The following is a 27,278-nucleotide window of genomic DNA, read 5'->3' on the forward strand; positions in this document are numbered from 1 at the left end:
CATCCAGCCTGTCCTGACCCATTTGGAAATGGATGACGTGTCTTCCAGTATCCTCACTTTCATCCCCAAAGACCTTCCAAATCTTCACTGAAGGCCGTCCACGAGGCAAGCCTCACCAAGGCACTTTTAAGTCAAGGTACTGAAGGGTGACTTTTCCAGTTGGGACCCCAGGAACTCACCCATTCTCTTCGAGAAGACAGGTCAGCCCTCCTCTAAGCAGTCGCTATTGTGTATCTGGTCTCCCTAAACACAGGCTCACCTGACTGGCCACTCTACCTCCTCCTTTCTGGGGAGTCTCTAACTGCAGGGCAAGGATCACCACGCGGAAAGGCGCTTCTACGCTCTAGTGCAACTCACCCTCACCACCACGAACCCAGCTCCTCCGCCCGCCCCACGGCGCACCTGCACCGCCCTCACCCGGCTGCACACCTGGACTGCGGCACTAAGACCTGCTAGAAGCCTCCATTTATTGATATTTTAAGGCAGCAGCGAGCAGTCCTGAAGTAGCAGCAAGAATTTCACACACTGATAATGGCAAATGTATCTGATTTATTCATACAATAACTCATGTGGCACTTAACACACATACAAGGCCACCTTTTCAATAGTGTGGAAGAGATTAATTGATAAAACCTGTTAAGTAAATAATGCGTTTTGAATACAAATCATCTGCAAAAGTTTCTTTCCAAAACACACTCGAAACAACGATAAATTAGGACAAGGGTTTTGTAAATGTCAGCCTCGGTCCCGCTGCAAACCATCTTACCGGCATAAATCACAGCCCCTGACTGTCACAGGCAGGAAAAAGCAAAAGCGGTTATTAACCCTTGGCCTTTGCCCCTCCCTTTGTCCGCATCCTAACTCTTGCTTCCTAGCAGGTGCCAAGTACACTGGACCTCGTGGCTTTGTTCCCCCCGGCAGGGGGTCTCTGCTTCCCCTGCCTGTGATCCTGTGCGGGCACCCGCAGGTGGTCTCCCAGACACCTCAGTCAGAGCCAACCCAAGCCACGTTTGTTTCCTCCAGCCTGGACTCTTCCCCATCAGAGGCCTAAAACCATCGCCCGGAATCCAGCGCTAAACAAGGACATCCTCCGGTGACTGGTGCCATTGGCTGCCAGGGATCTTGGGCAGGAAACTCTGTCCCAAAGAAAAGCCCTTGAAGGTGGGCTCCCTACCACATCAGACGCTCGACAGGAAGGCAGCCCCTGCCCCAGCAGGAGCTTCCTTAGCACATGGAGGGCAAGTCCTGACAGCAGTGAGGGCTCTGAGCATCACGGCAACAGTGTGGGTGACCCGAGGGCCCCAAGTAGTGACAGCCCTCTCAGCTTCAAGGTCTCGTTCACAGAAGAGCCAAGGGGACACCGAGTGCATCGGGGTAAGAAGGGGCTAGGCTGAGAGCAGGTTCGACCACAACGGGCTGTACCTAAGGCCCAAAGAGACACTGGGTGGAGGCCGAAAGGAGCAGCCGGGTTCTAGCCCAACACCCGAGCCCAGGCCAGAGCTTGAGACTCCTCAGAGGAGCTATAACCTGCAGGTTGGACTTGGGCAAGAAGGGGCTGAGCCTCATTTAGGAAAGTGTGCCCCCAAATTCTCACACAGTGAGGTATGACAGCTGGGGCGCCTGGCCGGCATCACTGAGGTTGGCCTGAGGGGGAAGGGCCAGCCTCTTGCTAGAGTTCAGAGAAATCCTGCCCTCTGTAGCCGGGGTGAGTCACCTTGCTCATCTCTCAGCACACTCCCCACCAGTTTTAAAAAAATTTATTTATTATTTGTTTTTGGTCACATTGGGTCTTTGTTGCTGCGTGTGGGCTTTCTCTAGTTGCGGCGAGCGGGGGCTGCTCTTCGTTGTGGTGCACGGGCTTCTCATTGCGGTGGCTTCTCTTGTTGCGGAGCGCGGGCTCTAGGCACGCGGGCTTCGGTAGGTGCGGCTCACGGGCTGTAGAGCGCAGGCTCAGTAGTTGTTGCGCACGGGCTTTGTTGCTCCGCGGCATGTGGGATCTCCCCAGACCAGGGCTCGAACCCGTGTCCCCTGCGCTGGCAGGCGGGTTCTTAACCATTGCACTACCAGGGAAGTCCCCTCCCCACCATTTTTAAGTGATTAGAGATGAGCATGGGCTGGGTATCTGCCCAGAAGAATGAAAAGCAGACACTCGAACAGGTATTTGTACACCCATGTTCAGAGCAGCATTATTTGCGATAGCCTAAGGGCAGAAACTCCCCAAGTGCCCATTGGGGATGAATGAATAAACAGTGCAGTCTATCCACACCGTGGAACACTATTCAGCCTTAAAAGGAAGGACATTCAGACACCTGCTACGACGTGGGTGAACCTAGTGGATATTCTAAGTGAAAGAAGCCAGACACAAAATGCAAATAAGTGTGTGATTTCACTTATACGAGGTTTGTAGTCAAATTCAGAGAGACAGAAAGTAGAACGGTGGCTACCAGGGGCTGGGAGAGAGGAAGAATGGGGAGTGACTGTTGGACGGGGACAGAGTTTTGGTTTTGCAAGAGGAAGAGTTCTGAGGATGGATGCTGGCAGCAGCGGCATGACACTGTGATGTGACCGTACTTACCGCCACAGTGCACACTTAATAACGTGTGAGATGGTAAATTTGATGTTATGTGTATCTTACCACAATTTTTATAAAATGCATGCAAAAATTTGAGAATTTCAGTCAAAAAAAGAGATTAACGTAGGAATGGTGGTGCAGTCATGACAACTGCAAACCAAGAACTGTCAACAACGTGAAAAAGCAGGCTAACGTTACTTTAGACCAAAACAGCTGGACAAGGGATTCTACGTGGTAGATGTGAGCTATGTCAAGGTGAACGTGTTCGTATCTGTGCACGTGGACGTGGGCAGGAGAAAGAGCAGAAAGCCACGTCCCCACGGCAGCAGTGGCCACGCTCTGGATGCGCGCTTCTGTTCATCCTCACCACTTCCTGCGTCTTCCAAATTTTACAAGATGAGCATATACTATTCTGATAATGGGGTGGAGAGACAGGGTGAATTAAGTGTAAAAACCAACCACAAGAAAAGCTAAGGCATATGAATATTTATTAAATCTCTAGATCGGCAAGGGTCTCCATGTTTAATAGGAAAAGACAGGAAAAAAATCACGTAGGAAAAGAGCAATTTGTTTGATTACTTATAAAAGTGAAACCTAAAATGTAAAGGCAAATTCACACAACTAGAAATACAAATGCCCAACAATCGTACAGAGAGAACAGGGATCAAGGTCATTAATAAGCAAAGAATTCAAAGCTCATACAGGATGCCACTTTCACCTATTATCGTGAGGGTTAGGGGTTTTGTTTGTTTTTAAGGTTTGTATACTCTGTATGCTTGTTTGCTTTATTTTCAGTTTTACTGCCTTAAGGGAGCAGGAGAGTGGGGCAAGGACTGAAATCGAGATGCTTTTGGCAATCTGGCACTGAGAGCCCGTCCTATGGGAGTAACGTGAATACACAAAATCATTTCACTCACGAAGTTGCTCATCACAACACTATTTACAATACTGAAAATTTGGAAATTGACTAAATTCCCAATAACTGAAGGGTTAGGTAAACTATGATGAAACTACACAATAAAATATACTACCACCAGTATAAAGTATCTTTGCAAAAACCTGTAATAACCACACGTAACAGTGAAAGAATAGGAACATAAAACTGCACGATACGGCACACGGTATGATCGTAACAGTGTAAAAAATTTACATCCCAAAAAAGACAAGATATTAAGTGACTCTTGGTGTAAAATACTGATGCATTTTCTTACCTTTTACTACATTTGCATTTTCCAATTCTTCTAAAATTAACATGTTAATTTTACAATCAGAAAAAAATACTTTTAAAGTAAGGTGCCCACAAGATTCCTCAGCGATGTTTATTTCATCCCATGATGCAATCTAGAGAGTTCAAACCCCTCAGCCTCTTGGAAGTGGGGGCATGGGAGCGGGCGGTGGAGAGTGATCATGGATGCATGGATGGATGGATGGATGGATGGATGGGTGGGTGGATGGATGGGTGGGTGGTGAAGGGAGGACGGGACAACCTAAGGGTGGGCAGGGAGGCAGGGATCGGCAAGGGACAGTCAGGGACCAGCGTGCAAACTGGTCAGCCGAGGAAAGGGGCTTTGTGGAGTCAGGGAAGACTCTGACTGCTCAGCGGAGGTCTGTGTAGACCCAGTAGTAGGCACTAACGGTGTTCTTAAAGGGCAGGACCAAAGAAGGATTTCAGGAAGACACATGGATTCTTTGGGAGCAGGGGAGGAAAGAGGAGGGGGAGGTAAACTACGTGGGAAGGAGGTGCGAAGGGCTAGGATGATGGCGGTGGGAGCGGAGGGCAAGAGACCGATTGCCAGAGGGAACTCCCTGCACTAAGCTTAAACCAAACGTATGTGGCTCACTACCGGACAAGTCTTCGTGGGCAAACGGAGTAGAGAATCAGCCCACAGGAGGAACCCGCCAACAGCCGGGTGGATCGGCCCAGAGTTAATCTAGGGCAGCTCCGTTCGTCCACTTTCTGGCACAACGGAAAGGCTGTAGATCGGTGCTGTCCGACACGGTAGCCACGACGCACACTGGCTCTTGAGCACATGAAATATCGCAAGTGTGACAGAGATTGTGCTTTTGAAATGCTTATTTCATTTTAATTAATTGAAATTGAAATAGTCACATGTGCCTAGTGGCTAGTGGTCAGCACATACCTAGGGGCAGTGGTTCTCAAGTGCGCTCTCTGGAGGAGCAGTGTCATGTGTCCGAAGTGCAGACTCTCAGGCCCCAGCCCAGACACCCTGAAGCAGAAGCTCTGCAGGCAGGACCCTCGTGTTTCTGAGCCACTGGATTAGGGCCACTCAAAACTTCTGAGATTACTGGTCCGGGTTTCAACTAAACTGCATTAAAGAACCCCCGGCTCAAGTCTACAAAGAGTGACTCGAGAACCATTAATAAAACGTGTCCAGCTCAGCAGGATCAGAGAAAAGTTACGTGATGCAACGAAGACGCGGTTTCTCAAAGCCGATTCAAGATAAGGAATGTGGTTGGCTTTGAAGTGTGAAAACCAGAGAGCAGCTGCTCATCCCAGTGAACGCTGCAGACGTGCACAAGTGGCTCTAAATTGGGTTCAGTGTCAAAAACACAAAAAGCGGCCGTCGCCCGTGAGATGGTTTAGAAGAGCACGCCCCTGAACATGAAATGCAGCCGCGCTTCTAAAAGGAGAGACTCATAAAGAGAGGCCAAGAAAAGCGAAAACCTAAGGCGCATTCTGAGGCTACGCCCTCGCGGAGAAAAGAGGACACAGAAGCACTTCCAGCAGAGCCAGATCTACACGCGAAACACCCCAAAGCAGCCCCAGCCCCAGCTGTGGCTTCGGTCACGTGGGTGAGTAACGGCCAGAATGCATGTCACTTTGCTCTCTTTGGCACGGTTCAAATTACGCCTTCAGCAAGAGTAGAATTTTGAGATTTTTTTTTTTTTTTTTTTTTTGCAGTACGCGGGCCTCTCACTGCTGTGGCCTCTCCCGTTGCAGGGCACAGGCTCCGGACGCGCAGGCTCAGCGGCCGTGGCTCACGGGCCCAGCCGCTCCACGGCACGTGGGATCTTCCCGGACCGGGGCACGAACCCCGCGTCCCCTGCATCGGCAGGTGGACTCTCAACCACTGCGCCGCCAGGGAAGCCCAAATTTGGAGATTTTTGATACTAAAACTGTGCTTCAAGAAATAAAGAGAGAAAAAAATGATGAAGTGTACATATAACAGTCAACCATGAATGCAAAATAAAAGCCTGGGTGAAAACTTCTCGTTGTAACCGTGCAGTAGGAGATGAAGCTAAATACGCTGAAAATACATCATGAGGAATCTGACCGGATTGTAAGATTCTTAGTGGAAGCGATGTGAGTGACAAAGAAGATAGGATGAAGAAGGAGCAAGAAAAGGCTGAAGGAAACCATCTACAAAGCTGAGGCTTCCCAGAAGAGACTCGAGCTTCGGGATCAGGAGAGAGGAATAGGGCCCTCCACTCCTCAAGCAGAACCTGCTGCCAGAACACTGTCACTTAATCGCTTAGAAGATTGTCCTGTTACCGTATATGCCTCCACTGTAGGCTAATTAGTAAAACCAAATCTGTATTCGAAATTTTACTGATCTGAAGTAATCTTATAATATCTTGCCTTTTTGTTTACAATTTAACACAGTGCAGTAACTTAATTGGCCGTACTTTGTTTCACAAATATTTAAATACCAAAGCAGCACTTGTAAACAAAGAATTACTAAAGGCTACTTTGATACAGGACTACATTAGATGTCTATTAAGAGAGTGCTTGACTCTTCTGGTGACTACTGATAATTAATCAGCTTCAACGTGCTGTGAATATGACCTGTGAATACGCCAGCATTTTTAAGATGACGTAGGCTAAGCTTATTACTACCACCTGCCTTTCTGGTTACTTTCATATTTAGGGAATACAGAACCACATTCTGGGGGATTAGAAACCACCTAATATTATATTAATGAAAAATTTTCACAGTTCTCCAAATAATTTAGAATTTAACAAAATTAATGTTGTCTTTAATCAGCACTTAAAAAGCAGACTGTCTCCTGGATAAATGGATGTTTGCAACCAACCATCTCTAGAGAAGGAGAACATTAATGGTTTTGAATGACTCAATTCATGGATACAGTTATGCCTGTAACTATTTTCCACTGTGAATAGAGATACCTTTTAATAGATGCCTTTGGGTTCAAAGGTCATATTACTTGCTAACACATTATTATTTGGGCCAGAAAGTCTCTGAAAAATTTCAACTGAATTTCTCATACATCTCATGCCTCTAGTTTAGTGAGCATTATTTATTATTTGATGTAGAAATTCCATATTAATCACTTCACTTCATGCATATTTTATTTTGGGATTTGAAAATTTGTGATCGTAGAAAAACTGAAGCTAGACTTTAAGGCACTGGCATCTAGCATTATTATTTTACATTTTAAAAAGAAACCTAGATTACATGTTGATATAATATTTTGAATATATTGGGCTAAATAAGATATGTTATTAAATTATAAACGAAAGAACTAGGAACTTTGTGTCACACCTGATTTGACATGTGGTTACCTTTTGAAATGCACTAAATTTCCCAAATACTTAAAGTGTTTCTTGAGTACAGTGTTATGTTCAGTTATTATGGTCTTGATAGCCAAACTTATGACAATGTTAGTTTGCTCACTCTGTACTTATTCATTCAACAAATAAGCTATGAGTGTTCCAAAAAAAAGGAAAGAAGAGGTTCAGCCCAGTCCAATTACCAATTATAAAGACAAATCAAAAGTTTCGGCTGTTACGTATTCTGAGGCCAAATTGTTGACGCCTGTTTTGACTGCCTACCCCTGGGGTGGCTTCCAATATTACAGGTAAGCACGCAATGACCAGTGTAACTCCTTCTCTCACCAGCTGGACAGGAGAGCGTTATATATGCCCTCTGCGGCTGGCAAAACTCAAGGCGTCAACGGTCGGGGAAGGGCTGCACCTTGGGAGTCATTATACATATTGTGATCCTGCCAAGGGTCAGAAGCTACAAAATACAGTTCCCCTGCATGGACGTCTGAAAAGTTAGCCAGAAATTCCCGGGGATTGAAGCCAACCCACACAGTATACCTATAGTCTACTGTGCGTATGGAATAGCCCATGACCTTTATATCTTTTAAACTCGGCTTGTCAGAATTCCACTGAGGAGAGTCTGCAGGCCGGGGGTACTGGCTATAGGCCACCAACTCACGGGGATTCCCACGGATGTACGGATCCTCTTCCGAGTCACGGACCTGAAAATGCTTCAGAAGGTTCCGGCCTTCTCGGCACAGCTCCACGTGAAACGAGGGGATGGGGCAGCGAGGAGGGACGGGCAGCCCTGCAAGTCCCACGAGCGTGGGGAAGAGAGAGAGCAGTTCCACGAGGTCCCCGGCTTGCCGGCCTGAAAGAGGAAGCAGCCCGGCGGAGGGGGTTACAGCGCAGAAGCCTGCTGCAGCCAGGCAACACGAGCAGAGCGCGCGCCCAGGCCCTACACGCCGACTTCCGTTCTCTTACAGCATTTATTCTTAGCCCGAGAGTTTTAGGAACAAAGCCGACTCGGCACCTCACCCGATAGCAGGGCAGAATGAAGGTGCCCTCAGCCTGCTGGCACTTTTAAACGCGATTTGAATTTAGGACCCACCAGCGTTTAAGTGGTTCAGGCAAGGGTCATCGGTGGAGGCCCAGGCCGCTGGGGAGAAGTCTGTCGAGGACAGGCTATTCCCAGCCTCACAGTAGCATCACGCCGCGGATCACTCCTTTTCGGAAGTCTGCACTTGATCCATCGCCCTTTTATTATTGTAAAATACACACGACATAAAGTTTACCACCTTAACCATTTTGTAGTGTCTGGGTCGGTGGCATTAAGTACAGCCCCACCATCCATCACAGAACTCTCTTCACCTCGCACAACTCCCCGTCGCCACCCCCCAGCTCCTGGCACCCACCTGCTACTTTCTGTCTCTATGCGTCGACTACTCTAGGCATGTGTATGCGGACACATCTAGAGTATGTGTCCTTTTGTGCCTGGCTTCTTTCACTTAGCAGCATGTCTTCAGAGAGTCCACCCATGCTTATTCATTCATCTGTCGCTAGACACTCAGGTTGCTCCCACCTTTTGGCTATTAATTAACGCTATGAGCATTCTTCTGCACGTTTTTCTTTGAATGCCTGTTTCCAGTTCTGTGAAGCTATATACCTAGGAGTGGAACTGCCGAGCCACACGACCGTTCTATGTTTAACCTTTTGAGGAACCACCAAACTCTTTTCCACAGCGACTGCACCATTTTACCTTCCCACCGGCAATGTCTGAGGGCTCCAACGTCTCCACACCCTTGCCGGTACTGTTGTTTGCTGTTTGTTTTGATAACAGCCGTTCTAATGGGTGTGAAATGGTATCTCATTATGGGTGACTTGTCTTTAAAGTCTAAATCCTACACTTTACATTGACTCCCGTTAAAATTTATTGTGAAAAAAAAAAAAAAAAAAAAATTTATTGTGACCTTGGACCATCATTCTAGCCTTTCTGGACCATTAAGCGCTTGCTCTATGCGGCTCAATTTTATTTCTGACGCATTTGGTTTGTAAGTAAAAGAAAAAGAAAAAAGGTGAAGAAAGCTTTTTTAAAAGATACCTTTACAAGGGCAAGACCTGGCTGACACAACCGCCTTAACCAGGCCGTCAAGCTTGGCATCACTAATGATGGCACAGGCCGCCATGAAGTGCCCCCGATGGGATACGGCTGGAGCCACAGCCTCACATGTGTGCACGCGTCCGAAGTGTTCACCCTGCATCTAGTCCCGAGAAAGCAATCAGACAAATCCAGGCTGCGGGTCGTTGTACAAGACAGCCGCCCCGGACGCCTGAAAGACACGAGGTCAGGGAGATGTGGGGTCCCAGAGGACGACAGGCCTTGTCGGCCACTGTAAGGACTTTTTACTCAGACTTGACACAGGAGTGTGGGAGGCCCCAGAGCAGGGCTGTGACACCACCTGACTTGGGTTTTATCAGGCTCACTGTGGCTGTTAAAGTCAGGATCACTGAGGAAAAACTCCAGGGATCAAGGTCACACGCAAGGAGAGTTTAGCAAGAGATGGTGGCAGTGTGGTCCACGGTGGTGACGGTCGGTGGGGGGAAGTGGTGTGGACATACTCTGAATGGAGAGTGACAGGCTTGCTGACACACCACGAATCGCGTACAGACTATGACAGAAAGACAGGGGCCGATGGCCCCATGGTTTTGTGGCCTGGGCAACCACTGCCATTTCCTGAGACGGGGAAGAGCGTCAAAAGAAAGGCTTAAGGTCAAAGGTCAAATGTTCAGCTTTGGGCACGTTAGACTGGCCAACTGGGACAGGCTGTTGGAAATCCAAGTCCGAAGATCAGGGAAGACATACATCAATTTACAACCTGAACACCTCCCAACTGAAGTTTCAAAAAGGATTCTCAACCTGTCAGAAGATTTCTCCCAGCAAATAAAGGGCTATAATCATGCCCTGAAACTGTTTCACATTTTTATCAGTGACGTGAAAGAAGACAGTGCGTGCAGTGCACAGAAATTAAATGTGTGGGAAATAAAATTGGGCCGTAGAAAACAAACTCGGGAAGATCCAGCAAGGCCAGAATGATGGGCCAGAACCAGGAAAAATTTACACAAGAATCGACAGAAAGTGCAGGATTTAGACGCTAACAAGATGGATTAAATGCAGAAGTCCCGAAAGGGAGCAAGCTGGTCTAGTAGAGGTCACAGCTAAAGTGCTCCAGAAAGGGCAAATGCCGCCTGAAGTACACGACTCATCTCTGCGCTGAGCAGATCGAGTCAGGAGACAACTCACAGAGAACCCACACAGGTCGACCCCCATGGCAGGGACGGCCATCTTGTCCAAGTGATGTTTCCAGAAGTGCTTTCTCAAACTGGAGCTGTTTGGAAGACAAAGACCAGGATAGCCAGGGGCCTGACGCTACCTGGAGAGGACCAGCTTGGGAGGACTGGGACACGGAGGTCAAAGTAAACTTGCCCTTCACTCCTGGGGACGGCAAAAGCAGAAGCACTGATTTGACAGAGCCGGTGCTTCAGCAGATGGAGACGCTGCCGAGCTGAGTCCCGGCCAGAAGTGAGCAGGTAACGGAGTTCTGCTCACCGGTAAGCAGGCAGCCCCTGCCCCAGTGGAGTCTGCTACCCCCTCCTCTGATCTCAGAACACACTGCCGTCACCTCTACGACAGCCCTCCCCATCCTGGGGGTGCCAGCTGCTCCTCTGTCCCTCCCCCTCTCCAAGCCCCTGTGGACAGGGGCCATACTCGTTAGCTCTGGGCCTGCCACTCCCCTTCCGCGCACAGGAAGGCCAAGTCAAGCAGCATTACTCCTGAATTTTCATACCTGGCTCCACTGATTCTGAGATGGAATCAAAAGGGTCGAGGTACGGGAAAAGCTTGTCGCCTGCCGCCGGAAGCGGAGCCGTCCTTCCCGGAACATAGAACACCAGGGGCACGCGAGTAGTGACGTCAAAATTGCTGTATTTGGCCCATTCTCCGTGTTCGCCTAGAGCCCACCCTGGTTCATAAAAAGCACACAGAATGACAGAAAAAGAATAATCACCTCGTGGCTTGCTCATTTCAGTTAGACGCCGTTTCATTCCCTGGGAGACTGTGGCACAATCGCTCAATTTTTAAGCATACCACAGACCAAGAAAACCTAACTTCTGATTCCAGACCCTTAACCTTGATTGAAAACCACCCCCAACCCTCATTTAAAGCAAAAGATAGTTTGAATACCCCAAGATGGAACTTTCCAATCGCTTCACGTTTGAGTGCCCTTTTTGATATGAAAAATATAAAAGAGACCGTATGTTGAGTATTTCGTATTAAAAAGTAACCCAAACTACAAAAAGCTGCTGTGCATGGGTTCAAGAAGGCTTCTGTGGTTCGGATGTAGGCAGTCCCAGGAGGGCCTTCTGAGAAGGGCCATTTGTAATCAGCTACAGCTGCCTCCGAGCCAAAGCGAGCTTCGAGTGACCCTGCCTTCACGGGGGTGCAGTGGACTGTGGAAGCACCGGGGGAGAAAACTGGGCGCTGAGAAGACGGCCCGGAAGGGGATGGCAGATCATTAGGCAAACGGTGAAAAATTACACCTCCGCACTTCACAATACGGGTCTTTACAAGGTGCAAGGTAGGCCTGTGAGAAGTGACACGGAGAACTGTCTATGACATTAAGTGGAAAAAACAAGCCAGGCAACAAAACAGGACACAAGCACAATCAATCCTGCCACATTCCACGACGATACGTTACGCACATACACACTCATGACATATAGCCCCATGTGTAGGCACGACTGAAGGCAGGTGGATGGACCCCCGATCTGTCAGCACCAGTTAGCTCTGGGCAGGTGGGATAAAGGGCAGGGTGCTCTGGCCCTACATGACGTGCTCTGCATACTTCTTTCTTGCTGCAGCGAGCACATGCTATGATCTAACACTGTCCCACTTCATATTCGACGATATTAGAGAACTGTTTTCCTGTTTCTAGGTAGGATGACGGCAGTGTGGTTAAACTTCAAAAGAGCCAAATTTGGGCTTCCCTGGTGGCGCAGTGGTTGAGGGTCCACCTGCCGATGCAGGGGACACGGGTTCGTGCCCCGGTCAGGGAAGAGCCCACATGCCACGGAGCGGCTGGGCCCGTAAGCCATGGCCGCTAAGCCTGCGCGTCCGGAGCCTGTGCTCCGCAGCGGGAGAGGCCATGACAGTGAGAGGCCCGCGTACCGCAAAAAAAAAAAAGAGCTCAATTTATTAGAAATACTGTTCAGAAAACTAAACCACCTGAGACTGGCTTCAAAACAGTTTGGGGGTGAGGGAGGATAACCGGGGCTCACTGGCCTCAAACACACCCTGGCCAAAATTAAAAAGAATTTTTTTAAGAAGATGTTTCCACTTTTGGAAAAAGTGAGAAACTGCCTTAGAAGAGACACAGAGTTGTGAACCCCAGGCTCCTGGCAGAGAGGACAGCGCGGCTGGGGGTGGAAGGGGTAAGTCGGGTCTGAGGGTCTGAGGGCCTTGTTGGGCTCTGCCAGGATTGTTCTGTATCTTCGTAAGAGAAACTAAAACTCCTCCAACCCTCTAGGTTAGAAATGGGTCAAAGGGGCTCCCCACACAAATGGACGGCTCCCGCTGAGCTCACCAAGAAACAACAGTTACTACAAGGTCCCCCCACCCACCCAGCTCCACCACCCAAGCCCCCAAGATGCTTCTTTGACCCGAAAGAGGGCCCGCCTCCGTGGAGAGAAGTCCCAGGACTAACAAGGTGGCCATAAAAGCACCCAAGACTCCAGACTCAGGGCACTGCTGGTTCACAAAAGAGAATACACACCTATTTCAGGCAGTCTAGGAAAGTTTCCACAGAAAAGGTCCAATGCTTTGAGCGACTCACCTGGGCATTTCAAAACGCTTACCGTGATCCGAGGTGAGCACCACAATCGTGCTGCTCGCCAGCTGAAGATCGTCCAGAGCACTCAAAAGGTGGCCAACCTGCGTATCCAAATACGAAACACAGGCAAAGTAGCTCTGGCGGATTTTCCGCTGCAATTTAAAGAAGAAGAAGAATAGTGAGAGTGACTGCAGTGCTCGCCTGAGCACCCCTCCCGGGCCCCAGCCCTCGGGTGCCCTTGATGACCTTCTTAGCCAAAACGGAACACTCCATTCCCTGCCATCTCACCTCCCCCCCAAACCCGTACAGCCACAGCGAAACCCGCACGTCCACAAGGAGGATTCTTTGCTAAGCAAATCAGTTTTCACTTTAGGGCACAGATCACAGCACGTGGATGTGCCACTAACTATTCCTTTCTGTCTCCTTCACATACTCTTGCGGGTCCCAGGAGACAACCATGTACACAGAAACTGACCCCTCAGCCTTCCAAAGTCCGCTGAGGGTCATACCAAAGATACCATATAGCTGTATTCATTTCCTGGGCCGCTCTAACAAAGTATGACAGACTTGGTGGCTTCAAACAACAGAAACAGATCGCCTCCCAGTTCTGGAAGCCAGCAGTCTGAACTCAAGGTGTCGGCAGAGCCTCTCTGAAGGCTCCAGGGGAGGAACATTCTAGCTTCTGGTGGTGGCCACAATCCTTGGCGCTTCTTCTCACAAGGACCCCAGCCATACTGGGTCAGGGGCCAGCCCACGGCAGCATGACCTTATCCTGACCAGTCATACCTGCAATGACCCTATTTCCAAACAAGGCCACATTCTGAGGCCCTGGGGGTCAGGACCTCCACGGATCTTTCTGAGGGACGCAATTCAACTCTAACAACGGCCGTGAGTGGGCCTCTCCCCTGAGCTCTTCGTAACCCAGTGGATGGCAGCTGCTTCCCTCACAGCCTGTGGCTGGCACGTGCGCTTCCGTCCCAACAAACTGCCCACAGGCAGGACAACGGTGGCGGAGGAGGGAGAGCAGCCCACCCCCCACGGACCCCCCACCCCAGAGTGGCTTCCGGAGCAGATAGACTCCGTGAAAGAGCTGCAGCCTCTGCTGGGCTGACCCTTCCGCCGCCTTGTTCACAAATCTTAGAGAAAAAGATCCCCTACCCCTGCCACAGGGGAGAAGCGAGGGAACCGCCGAGCCATCAGACCAGCCCCAGCTTCCGTGTGTCCCAGCTGGTCCTCCCAGCCGGACCCGCGGTGAGAACAGTCATGAGACTCGCCCCCTCTCCCCAGGTGGTGAAGACAATGGATATCCATCTAACCTTCTAGAAGGATTATGCTGAACCCTGGCTACTTCTATCTTCTGGTAGATAAAACTCTCCAGTCTGTAACTTGGGGAACTTCGGTCCTCCTGGGGACCAAAGACACCTGTCAGGATGGCTGTGTACTAGTCAAGGGTAAGCCTTCCTTCCTATGCGGGCCCCTGGAGACAGGAGAAGCAGCAGATGTGGTCGTCAACCTCACTGAGCCACCCGTCCAGTGAGGACAGGAATAGAGACAAGAAAAGGTGCGTTACTGGTGGGGCCCAGGGACGACCCTGGAGGATGAGCCCTCGAGTCGGCCTGGGGAAATCAGGGGAGGCTTCACAGAGGAGTTAGCATTTGAGGAAAGGAGCTGGCAGTCAGACAAGCGGGGTCGGATGCCCTAAGCAGGGGCTGCAGAGCGTGGAACAGTGTGGAGTCACCGCAGGCCAGGGCACGTTTTGGGCCAGCAAGCTGACCAGTGTGGCTGGAGAGTCACATGGGAGCGCCCGGGAGCAGGACAGGACGCTGGAAAGGCAGGCCACGGCCAGATGATACGGACCCAGAGGGTCCATCCACGGAGTGGAGGTCTCGGGTTGGAGGCCAACAAAGGCACCGAGGTCACCCGAGGAGGGGAAGTGACACAATCTGGGCTGCAGGCGAATGAGGGCCCCCCACCGAGAGCCCGAAGCAGACGCCAGGGGCTCGAGGGGAACCAGCAACAGATCAGCGCTGCGCGCAAGGGGCAACCTCCACGGTCGCTCGTTGAAGCGCCAAACCAAGACCAGACCACTGCGGTGGTCCACAAAGTGGTGCTGAAGAGGAATTTAGGGAGATGGGGTAGGAGCGGGGGAGGGAAAGGCGCTGAGGACGCCAAAGGGAACGCCAGGTTTCTCGCTAGGCTGGCAGCACGATTCAATGGCACGGAGAGGGCGGGGGCACAGGAGGAGGAGAAAAGGAAGAGCAGGAACGGCGGTGCAGCCACACGGGGCCTCTACCAACCACTGGACAGACAGACGCGTCTGGAATCAGGAGCGTGGGGCTGGAGAGGCAGTTCCGGGTCTCATCCACAGCAGGCTCGGCGGGCAGGGCTGGGCGCGAAGAGCATAAACAACACGGGGGGCGGCCCTGGGCTTGAGCCCGGAGGGCAGCACCTCCTAAGCAGCTGACACAGAACTAGGCGCCTGCCCTGGGGCCTGCAGTGGAGGGGGCCCAGGAGGCTTGGCAAGGAAGCCCAGGAAGCAGACATTTCCAGAAGGCGTAGCTCTCTCAACAGTGAGAGGGCAGCAGGGATTCAGGGAAGGTCAGGACCCCCGAGGCTGGATTTTATTTGCCAGTGAGATCAGGGCTGACCCAGATGAGAGAACGCTTAGTGGGATGGGGAGGCAGGAGGCCGCACAGAGGTGGACGAAGAATGAAAGGGCAGTGAGGCCACAGACGCAGCAGAACAGAGCACGTCGCACTCATTCCCCCGTGGAGGGCGGGCGAAGGGGCAGGAAGGGGAAGAAACAGGCAGGGCCCAGGGAGGCGGTACTTCTGAAGATGGGATGGACGGAAGCGGATGTACAGGCTGCACGGAAGTTGGGAGGAGACGGCAAGGCAAGGAGGGGGAACGGGGTAGGGAGGGGCCGAGTCCCTGCTGCTCTTCTCCTGAGACCAGGGAGAAGGCCGCAGGCTCAGCACACAGGCACGCACAATTCTGGCTGCAAGTGAGGGAGGTTATTTACAGCTCCCGTTTACCAAGTACCTGCTGGGTGCCATCTGATCCTCCGAACCACCCCGGAAGCTGAGCATTACCACTTCCATCTTACACAGGAGGACTCCGAGGCTCCGAGTGGTTGATTAACTTGCCTAGAGACACACAGCTGGCAAGGGGCACAGCCAGGATGTGTACCCACGTTCAGCCTGTGCCTTCCCCTTCCTCAGACTGGTAACCAGCCTCTGCCTCTGAAACAGGAAGTACAGTCATCTGCTGAGAGATGGGGCAGAAGGGCGGGGGGGGGGGGGGCCGGGGGGGAGGGCGGGGGGGCAGAGGGACGTGAGGGGCTGGAGGGGAGTGGTGAGGGTTCAGAGCAGCTGCAGAGGGCAAGAGGGAGCCGAGCAGAGGACTGGGCATGCGAGCATGTCCCTGCCTCAGGACGCGGGCTTGAGAGCAGACAGGGTGGCCGGACTGTCCTGTGGTCAGGGTATTGCAGTCAGGACGAGGACAGAGGGACGCGCGTGCTCAGGAGCTGGCGGGAAAAGTAAGTGACCGGCCACGGGGCCTCAGCTATCCAGGGAGGGAGCAAAGCCCAGAGGGGAGCTGGACACGGGGGAGAGGGGGCCACACTCCAGCGATCCCCGCGTGGCCCCAGGCTCACGCACGCGGCACTGAGTTAGAGGGCTGACGGCTGAAGGGGGCGCAGGACCCAGAGGCTCGAGACCCAGAGCTACGGGCAGATGATGAGCAGGGCCAAGTGCGAGGTGAATGTGGGGCGGGGATCAGCACACGAGTACACCAGGGAGGTCCCCTGGGTCGCTGTGAACCTGTGTGTCCAACCGGGCAGCTACACCACCAGTGGGCGTGGTGAGAGGAGGGGCTGAGACGACCGGGAAGGCACCCTCGCCGTGCAGCCGACACTGCCCTAGACACCGCCCCCCACATTCACTGTGGTCCCCGCTGAACACCTCCAGAGCAGCTGTCATCACGGAAAACCTTCCCCATCTCGCGTCGACTTTGCACATAAGGACACCGAGGCTCAGGGAGATAGGATGACTCGTCAGCAGCCATGCGGCTGGTGTGGGGTAGCTGGAATTCGAACCCAGACTGGTCAGAGCCAGCGAAACCAACGCGGGGGCTCTGGCGTCACACCCCCCAGGGGGCGCTCCTCCGCAGGAACGCGGGATCTGGGCAAGTCTCTAGTGTCCTTACCTGGACAACAGGGACAGCAGGCCCCCCGCTAGGGTCCCACGGGGACCACAGAGCACACACAAAACGCTGAGCACCCTTCCCGGTGTGCAGTCCAAATGTAAAGGTCATCGGGAGCGACTGTCACTAACGCGACGCCCAGGCGCAGCCTCGGGGCTGCAACTCCAGCAAACCCCGCTCCCAGAACCCCTGCGGGGGGAAGCAGGAACCCGACAGACCGGCGGGCCCGCTGCTCCTCCAACTCTCACCACTGCCACCCGACAGACCGGCGGGCCCGCTGCTCCTCCAACTCTCACCACTGCCACCCGACAGACCGGCGGGCCCGCTGCTTCTCCAACTCTCACCACTGCCACCCGACAGACCGACGGGCCCGCTGCTTCTCCAACTCTCACCACTGCCACCCGAGACGCAGGGTTGCGTAGCCCTCCTCGCTCAAACCCTTGCCGGCCGAACACAGGGGCCAGAGAGCAAGAGACACCTGGGCAGTCTGTCTGGTTTTGTTTTGTCTCGACACGTAGCCTGCGGCAGCGGTTCTCAAACTTCTGCCTGCATTAGAATCGCCAGGTGTGTGGTTTTGGAAATGCAGGTTCTCGGGCCCCACTCCCAGCCTCCAACTCCCTGACTCTGAGTGGAACCAGGATGCCGTGCTTCTAACGAGCCCTCGTGGGGGTTCTGACGCAGGTGGCCCAGGAAGCACTGTGAAAACGCTGTCCTCTTCCTTCCCCTGTAGACGGGCTGCTGGAGTGTTCGCGTGCTAACAGAAAGGCAGGGCTGCGTGTGGAATATTCCAGAAAGAGTGCTGCTCAGCGTGCGCTCTGCATGCCAGGGAGAGTGGGGTTGACGAGTCACCCCCACGTCGCAGCAAACGGACCCCAGACACTGCAGCTGGACGGGGCTGGCCGTGTTGGTGCCCCAGCTCCCTCTGTGCCAAGGCCCCGCTCACCAAGCCACCTCCTGAGAGTAATGGATGCCCGTGTCGGCTTTCCCACAGGGGACCCGCCAGGACCAGCAAACTGAGAGTTCTGGGTGGCACGGGAGTCGCCAACCACCCTACACCTGACAGACTGTCACCTGGATTCAACAGCATCTCCTATCAGTTAGTGAGGGTCACCCAGGGCTTCTCCCCATGCCGGGCCCACAGCCCGCAAGTCCCCAGATCTCCAGACGCCCCCTTCTTTGGAAGCGGAGATGCTGAAGGGGAGACTCTCTATCCACCCAGCGCGTTCGCCCCAACCCTGGTGCTCCACAGGCCGCCTCACACAGAGAAAGTTCTCAGCAAGACACAAGGGACAGAGCGTGTCCACCGAGAAAAGCAGCATCACTCGTGACATCATGCCGTAAGTGCCCAATACTTCCCCCAAATCCGTCCTTGATACCTGAAAGTCGGCGGGAATCGGGCCGTAGGGCACGCTGAGGTTTAAGGCTTGGACATCCTCCCGCTGCCTGATATCCATCCAGGGGTTGTAGGCCACAGGAGGGAGGCCGGCAGGGACCTGGGGATCAGGAGCTAGGGTGATGTTCTCCAAGGGATACAGCTTCTGAAATTCCTTGGGGGAAAAGCACACAAAGCCACCAGGCCGTCACTCTTCTGGCAAAGGCACAAGGCTGGGCCTCTACTGGTGTTTACGCTGCCCCTTCTCTAAGCCTGTGATGCGTTTACACAAGTATCTCCCCCACTTGAAAGTCACTCTCACGAGACGCCAGTGGTAATGAAACGAGTCGGCTGGTTTCCTACAAACCGAGCAGCGACAGCTCTCTTCCCTCATAGAGACCGATGCCCTCCTCTTCCCGTTGCCACCTCCCCTCCAACTAGAAAAGGTGTGCAGAGGTGTGGCCAGTTCCCCAAATCAGCCTCACGCTCAGAAATTCGCTGGGAGAGCACACAGGAGTCCACACACAGCCCTACTCACGGCTGCAATTACTGCAGAGAAAGGATACCAGCCACAGTCAGCAAAGGGGATCGTCACAGGGGGTATCTGGGGGGAAACCAGGCACAGGCTGCCAGAGTCTTCCCCCGGTGAGATCACACAGGATGCGCGCAATTCCACCAGCAACAAGCCGTGTGACGGCATGTGTACAACGCTGCTGCCAGGGAAGCAGAGGCTCGTGAAAGCCTCAGCACCCAGGATTTTTACTGGGGCTGGTCACGCAGGCACCCTCTGCCTGCACACATCAAAATCCCAGACTCGAAGCAGGAAAGGAGGGGTTTCCGTGAACAGTTCAGGCCTAGGGAGCCACTTGGCAGTTCTGGGAATGGTGGGAACACTCCCGAGATCCAGGTTCCCAGAGGCCAGGCCAAGGGTCAACCTCAGGAGCAGGCCTTTCAACGGATCACAGTCAGGCCTGGTAGGTTAACTCCTTCTGCACGAGAGACAGAAGTTGGTCTCACTCCATCAAGCGGGGCTGACAGCTCCTGCTAGGAAGGTGAGATCCCCTGGGCCAATCAAAGCGCGACACTCACAGCATCAAAGAGCGCGTCTCTGGTCTCCACGCCCATCGCAAGTGACGGGCATGCTTTGCAAAGTCAAAAGGGTGGGCTGCTCAGGCCCGGGGAAAACATGATAGGAAAAAACTGAAAAATATTCTGAAAAAGAAGAGACTACATACTCTAAATGATACACACGCAAGTGCAGGATTCGCGCCTCCAACAAGTCACATGGTGCCCTGTGTTTCAGGGCTCAGGGGGAAAGGCAGTTACTGAAGAGGGCTTCACATCTCCTGGAATTCTGTACCAAGGACCGCCACTTACTGCAGGCTTCGGTGGCCAGCTCTGCATCCCTTTTCCGTGATGACTCACTGACTTCTAGGGAAAAACCCTCCAGTGGAGGAAGTAGGAGCCAGGCGTTTCTAACAAGATTCTTACGTGGCCTAAGTCTACTTCTTAGCCTTGACCTCTGAAACCCATCTTCATACCACTGAGTATACTAGTGCCATCAGGCGTCCCTGGTGGCAAGGGACGGCAGGACGTGGCCGCCTTCACTATGACACAGCTGTCACAGCTGTGCTGGATCAGCCGTCAGCCAGCTCTTCACCTTGGGGTATCTGAAGGGGATGTGCGGCTTATGATAGCCCACAGCCAGGAAGAAAGGACTGGCAGACGTTTTCATCTTTCCCAGCAACCGTACGGCTTGCTCGGTGCTCTGCCTGTCAGGCAGGGTGCCCTCGGGCACATCTGCCACATCCACAGGGCACAGCAGGTTGGCATGGAGTTCTCCGTCTGGTCCCCTGCAGGTCTTCCAAAACAAAACATACGAAGTCAGCTTTTTAAGCGCAAGAAATAGAAGTCATGAAAGTTCCCCACAATGGATTTAACGTTTATATTTCGAGCACATTAAGTATTAGTCATCCAGACTACACGGGCACATAGAAGTAGAAGTGAAACAGAGAAGCGTTTCTTCTTTTCCAGGCAGAGGCCGGAAATCCAGCAGAACTTAGTTCGCTTCTCGTTGTTCATTCTCTGTCTCTAGGTCATAATTAATTAAAGGAAACCGAAGTAAACTCACGATCCAAAAAAATCTGTCTCTAATTCAACAATAAAAAAACGTAGACCAAGGACTTGAATAGATATTTCCCCAAAGAAGATATACAAATGGCCAATAAGCACATGTAAAGATACTTCACATCATTAGTCATTAGGGAAAGGAAAAAAGAAGCTGTTTTCAATTTCAACGACAGACTAAAGCTTATAAGTGACAGGGTCACAGTTAACTAGATAAAGTGACAGTTCATAGAATTTCCAGATCCTCAACTCCACCATGCACAGGATGGAACCTACCGCTTCGTTTCTTAAAGTGGCCACGTCAGCCACAAGGCCAGTTTCAGCTTTGACCACGACTTCTACCTCACAAATACCCAGGGGCATCTCACCGAGGAGCATCCTTTCACAGCTCTGCCCTGTCCACACCGCCCTGGGCAGGGCAGCCGCCATCTGCCCCCCAGTACCTGCTCACGTTCACATGGTCTGCAGCACCGCCAGGGATTTGGTGCAGTCAGACCCACCGTCTTGAGAATGACGTGGGACATGGGCACAGGGACCTGGCATTTGTGAGGCTACCAAAAGTAGCAAGATGACTTCAGGGAACAGAAGCATTGAGATGGGGTCTTCCGATCTCATTCTCTTAATACTCAAGCCACAAGCCAAGGGCCAGAGCCCGCTGGCTTTCACTGTTTTCTGACATGAAAGTTGTCATGAATTGAGAACACTTTTCTGCACCCCACCAACCTCCCCAAATCCACACCCTTCTCCACACGATGGCTCTAAAATCCTCTGAGAAACATGTCATTTCTCAACACTCCAGCTGTTTTCCTGAATTTCTTAAATGTAAGTTTTAGTTGCATTTATACATCGGGGGCTCTTCTGAACCGAGACTAAGTTTCCTTATAGATTCCTTTTTTTCGTAATGCTCTAAAATTTTAAAGCCCCTATCAAAGGTCTCAACACCTGAACATATCCATTAGGCCCAAGACAGACAGACAGACAGATAGACGGAAAGCCTTTCTCCCAATCTGGGCTGAGGTGCTTAGAGCACAGGTCTCTCTTCGTCCTTCCGTGTCTCGGCATCTCCTATAACGGACCCTCTGCACAGAGCCTTATCCAGAGTGAGCACGAAGGAGCCATTAAGTGAGTCTTGCACACTACAGCATAAGCTTCTAGAGCAAGGCATCCCTGCCAGCTTCTAAAATGCAGCCACCTCTCCACTGGACCTAATGCTCAAGATTCCAACACTCATCCCTGCCAGGTCATGATCACAAACCAAACCCACAAAGCCCACCATATAACCAGCTGGAAAGGACGCACAGGCTGCACACACAATAGTTAACCTTAATTTGCTAGACAGGGAAGAAGAGGTTCCTCTTCAGACCAGTACCCCTTTCACAGCCTTACCTTGGTGTTTTCATACTTTTCAGAGGACGGATGATAAGGTGGAATAGACCAGCTATATGGAGAGTCGTCACTGTGATTGGAAGATACTCCTTGCGGGGGAAAAAGAAGGAAAGTCATTAAATAAAGCATGGCGAGTCCTTCAATGCCCTCCCCCACCAAAATGTGCACTTTGTACACAACTGGGAAAGGGCCATCCCCTTCTTTTGGCCTCAGTTTCCTCATCTATAAAATCAGGAGCCTAGGCCAGATGATGAGAAGTCCCCACGAAAACCGACCCTCTGGGCTTCTATCTGAGTACTGAGCCCCTGACCCGGCCCCAAAGAGCCCTTGCTGGCACCTCTCCCCACCCTACAAAGGAGGCGGCAGAGGCAGGGGCACAACCATGGCTGGCTGGGCAAGGGGAGGCTCCGCGAAGGGGGGTGCTTTGCCGGATGCCAACCAGACACGAGACAAGGGGGCCGGGGTTCGAACCCCGACACTGCCTTAGGACGCCAGGTTCAGTGCTCTCTCATGACGCAGAAACCCACCCGTTTACAGTCTACCTGGGAAGACAAAATAACAACGTGCGACACCGAGGAAGGACTGCCAGCCGTCCGGACAGGAGAAGTGCTGTGTGAGTGAGGGAGCCCCGGGCACAGAGGGGACGTAGGTCCGGGGAGGGCTGGCGGTGAGGGCTCTGGAAGGAGGAACCGCCTGTGCAGATGAGTCGGGAGGAGCTGAGAGGGTAGCGTGGGCAGCGCCACGGGAGAAGGGCGTCGCCAGCACGGGGACACACGGGGACTCCAATGACGAGCACCTGGCCAGGCAGGACTGGAGGCAGAGGGACAGCGGGCGGAGGGCTTCTCAATCCCGCAGGCACAGTGGAAGCGCAGAGCGGGCTGACAGACCTGGTCCAAACCCTCGCGCTGCCCCACGTGCCCGTGCAATGTCGGGCACGCTCCGCGAGCCTCCGTTTCCTCCTCGGGAAATGACGCCGATGAAGAACCCACCTTGCCTGCTGCTGGGGAGAGGATTACGGGGGCAGCTGGCACAGCATCCAGCAGGCGCCTGGCATTCAATCAGTGGTGGCTGCCGTCAGCCTCAAGCAGGCCCCTCCCCGACACAACAGGGTCTTGAGAACAAAGACCCGCTTGAAAAATGTGTCTCCAGGAGGGCTGCAGGCCAAGTGTTTGCTCTCGGCCTAAGACAACCCCACAATCTAATTATCAGGGGTAAGGAGGCCAGGCGTCACCCCTCGGGCCCCGTCAGGTCTCCCTTCCTGAGGCACGATCTCCCCTCTGCTGTGTTTGCTGCTTCCGTCTCTCTCTCCAGCTGTGCTCAGGCCAGAGTGTCAAGATGTGAGCACCAACTGCAGAAAGTTCTACTTGCACTTGCTGGCGACCTTTCGGCCGCACAGCCTGACAGATCTGCCTTCCAAACTGGGCCCAACTTTGCGGCCCCTCGTGATAAGCGCTTCTCGGGACAGAGCTTGGGCTCTCAAGGCACCCCCCCACCCCGCCACGCTGCCCTGGGATCCTCCCCTGGGAAGGGAATCAAGGCAGCTGCCACTCCAGCTTCCCAGAGGAGGAATCGGAGGCTCGAAGAGGTTGAATGATTTGCCCCAGGTCCAATGCACACCTAAGAAGTGGCAGAACTGGGACTAGAACCCAGGGGCCAGCATTCCCGGTGCCACTGCCCGTCAGCGGTTCACTCTGCCTCCAGAGGTGCTCATCCCGGCGGAATGCGGCGCAGAGGAGACCTGAAAACAAGTTGGACTACACTACAGTACATGTCTCTCTGTTAGACCACCGTGCTGCCATTAAAAATGACGGCACGAAGAGTCACCGTGCGGGAAAATGTTTATGTCTAAAACGCTCACAATGTAGTTGTGCACCACTGGTGGTACAGTGGTGAGCACAGCTGCCTTGCACAATATAAAGTTGTATATCCAGGAAAATCTCAAATCAGAAAAATAACATGCCCAGAACCAGGGGACGTCATCACAATACAGCTCTCCTTAGTGGTGCAGATACAAGCAATTTATATATATTTTTTCCTCTTTTCTGCCGCGCTATGCAGCTTGCGGGGTCTTAGTTCCCGACCAGGGATTTAACCCTCAGACGTGAAAGCGCTGAGTCCTAACCACTGGACTGCCAGGGAATTCCCAATTTATATTCTCTAGTTTATACTTCCCTTTTTCTCCCCCAACTTTCTGTCAAATAATAATGCCTTACTTCAAGTTAAAAACAAAAAAGTATTAAACTCCCTGCTTCAGCATCCTCATTCTGGCATTAAAGAGAGCCAGTTTAGCTGGCAGTGTTGAAGGTCAGGACTGGGTGGCCCCTGGCACCCTAGAGACCCTGGGTACCAGCTTACCCTCCTCTTTCTGACCTAATTCACAGACAGCGGGCAGGCAACCCCTGCCAAATTACAGCCTCTTCACTGGGCAAGTCAGCAGAGCTGCCCTGGTCTCACTTCACTGCCAGGGACCCCGGGTTACAGGGGGTCAGGCGCAGAGCTGGACTCCCAGCCACCACTCCCCCTCCCCCGCAGCCAGTGCCCTTCCTTCCCCCCACGCAGCCAAAGGAACCAAACCGCACCGTGACTAGTTTCCAAAAGGAAGAAAAAGCCCTTCTACCCTTTTTCACTTTTGGTGAGAACACAAAGCCAAGCTGAGAAGTGATATCCTGCACGAAGGTGGCAGCGACTAACCAGGTGTCCACCGAGCCCCAGCCCCAGGAGGGGACCCCCGTCCTCAGACACGAAAATGGAGAGAGCCCAGACTCGGAGGGGCAAGCAGTACCAGGATGAAAGACTTTTCCAACCGACATGGTCACGTAGCCATTCTCCTTGAAGTACTGGGGGATGGTGGAGAAGTTTCCAGAGTGTGCCCTCCAGTAGGAGTTGAAGTCATACAGGCGGGTAGTGTCTGGCCTCCTCCCGGTGAGCAAGGACACACGGCTCGGGGCGCACACGGCTTGCTGGTAGGGAGCAGAAGCAGAGGGACGCGTCCTCAGAGGAAAACAAAGTCTGGGAGCTAAAAGGTAACCAGGCAACCTCCCAGGTCCTCGGCTAACAGCTTGGCGGCTGAGTCATGCAGATCTCAAAGCCAGCCAGCAGGATTTGGGCCTCACCCAGCCGCCAGCAAGAAGTCTTCCCCGAGAGAGGAAGGCCCCAGCCCCTCCATCCAGCAGATGACTGTGTCGTTCTGCATGATGGCGTCTCACGGGTGCCCGGAGCAGGCAAAGGTCTAGGGAGCGGCCCCATGAAGGGGCACAGGAAGGAGGGCCGCTGTGGCAGCATCCCCTCCTTCTCAGCACCAGGCAACCTCCAGTTGGGGGAAGAAAGGTGGGCAGGACCAGCCTGAACACAGTATACCAGGGCACACCCTCCACCCAAGGAGAAGCACCCCTGAAAGGCACAAGCTTCCTTGCCAGTGGACAACCAGGTTTTCTCAGCCGCCATTTTCCAAACTGTGCTCCCCTCTACTAAAGAGATGCCTGGCACAATGAGTACCATCCCCCAGCCCTCAGTGCACGAGGCACACACCACACCCAGAGGTGCCCAGACATACCTGGGCAAAGGCATTCTGGAAGAGGAGGCTGCGGGAGGCCAGCTGGTCCATGTTTGGGGACCTTATGAGCTTGTCCCCGTAACAACCCAGGGAGGGGCGTAGGTCATCCACGATGATTAAAAGGACATTCAGAGCATCTGCACAGGAAGGAGGGGCTTCAGTGAGATCACCTGCACTGACACCCAACCCCCACCCGGGGTAGGTGCTAGGGTACCCAGAGGTCCAAGGCTGGCCCCAGCACCTTGACAACCCAGCCAGCTACGCCAGGGAGGGTGGGAGTGGGTGCACAGAAGAAGCCCCAGTCCGGGGTGGCAGGGTTAGGCTTTGGCCATGGCCTCAAGCCTGGATGAGGGAGGGAGAGAAAAAAGAGGGAGGGAGGGAGGGAAGGATGGTGGGTGGGTGGGAGGGAGGGAAGGGAGGAAGGATCGATGGAAGAAGGGATGGTAGGAGGGAGGGAGCGAGGGAGTTAAGGATGGAGGTAGGCAGGGAAGTAAGGAGGGAGCCCCGCAATGTGGGCGAGGGCGCCGGAGGCACCTGTGGCCGAGCTGCCCAGCGCCGCGGATCCGACGGAGCCCAGGACCAGGCCAAGCCAGAGCAGGCCCCCGCCTCGCGGCAGCATTTTTGCCCCGGCGCAGCCGCTCCGGGGCGACGATGACAGGTTTTGGCAGGAGGGTAGGGCCGCCCCCGCCGCCTGTCGCGCGTCGTAAACCCGGGCACCCTGCCCGACGCGGCCGCAGCCGGCCGCAGAGGCCGGGGCCCCGGCCCGAGCGCGAGTGCGCCTGCGCGAGATCCGGGCCACAGGGGGCGGAGCCGAGGCTCCCGCGCAGCGCCTGCCCCGCCCACCGGGCCGACTCACTGGTTGGGGCTCACCTCCCCCGTCGGGCAGGTACCTGGGGAGTCTTCCCAGGTCTCTCCAAAGATTTGCGCTGCAACCACTGTCCTCAACCAGCAGTTTCCCGCCACTTCGCCTTTGCTCGTGCTATGCGTTTCACCTGGAGGCCCTTGCCTTCCCTCTTCTCTCTATAAAAGTCATACTTTTCCTTGCAGACCAGCCCAAATGCCATTCTCCTTCCATGAGGCCCTTTGAGAACTCGCCTTCCTCCATCTAAAGGGACCCCTCTCCTATGCATTTGCTCAACAAATACTTATTAAGTACATCAGATATGTATACCGAGCACGGTTGGCAGCTTGGAAGTTCTGGCGGCTGGGACTTCTAAGTTCCTTCCCTTGTGGAGCTTGTGGACAATAAATGACCAAATAAACATTGAATAGCAGTGGGCATGCGCGGTCTGGAAAAAAAAATATGGGGGCGTGGGTGGCACATGGGGAGTTTCATGTTATTTTCTATGGGGTGGCCAGGCAAAGCCTCACTAGTAAAGTGATATGTGAACAAAAACTTGAAGGAGGTGAGGGAGCAGGCATTGTGGAGAGCATGCTTGACAGTGTTAGCTGATGGCACAGAGGCTGGTGTGGCTGGTGGGGAAACAGGAGATGGGGAGCAGGTAGGAGATGGGAGGAGTGAGGGTCATAACTCTTCCGGTGGCAAGAATCATTCACTGGGTGCCTGGGGCTGAGGGTTAGGCAGGACCTCACAATCCTCTCTCTCTGTCTCTGACTCACTTCCACCTCCTAGTGAAATAACCTAACACAAT

The 27,278-nt window shown here is 53.2% G+C and overlaps 1 protein-coding gene across 1 annotated transcript; it reads right to left on the reverse strand.

The window, feature by feature from the left end:
* Positions 1–7,498: 7,498 nt before the first annotated feature.
* On the reverse strand, positions 7,499–26,331 carry IDS (iduronate 2-sulfatase). The gene is made up of 9 exons (XM_065901036.1): positions 26,161–26,331; positions 25,627–25,763; positions 24,856–25,033; positions 22,074–22,162; positions 20,221–20,421; positions 18,565–18,735; positions 13,011–13,137; positions 10,946–11,119; positions 7,499–7,971 (listed from the first exon to the last, which is right to left on the reverse strand). The coding sequence occupies exons 1-9, from the start codon at positions 26,243–26,245 to the stop codon at positions 7,499–7,501; spliced, it is 1,635 nt and encodes a 544-aa protein (XP_065757108.1). The 5' UTR covers positions 26,246–26,331.
* Positions 26,332–27,278: the final 947 nt, after the last annotated feature.

This window comes from Phocoena phocoena, chromosome X (assembly GCF_963924675.1).
Source record: "Phocoena phocoena chromosome X, mPhoPho1.1, whole genome shotgun sequence".
NCBI lineage: Eukaryota > Metazoa > Chordata > Mammalia > Artiodactyla > Phocoenidae > Phocoena > Phocoena phocoena.

What these genes read in the sequence shown, in the direction of transcription:
- IDS (XM_065901036.1), bottom strand. Translation starts at nt 26,245, where the DNA reads ATGCTGCCGCGAGGCGGGGGCCTGCTCTGGCTTGGCCTGGTCCTGGGC. An exon ending in TCCCCTTCAGATACCCCAAG is followed by an intron (nt 18,736 to 20,220) that starts GTGAAGAGCTGG and finishes TTTTCCCCCAAG; the next exon opens with GAATTTCAGAAGCTGTATCC. An exon ending in CTCAGAATCAGTGGAGCCAG is followed by an intron (nt 7,972 to 10,945) that starts GTATGAAAATTC and finishes TTCCTCTTTCAG; the next exon opens with GCCGGCAAGCCGGGGACCTC.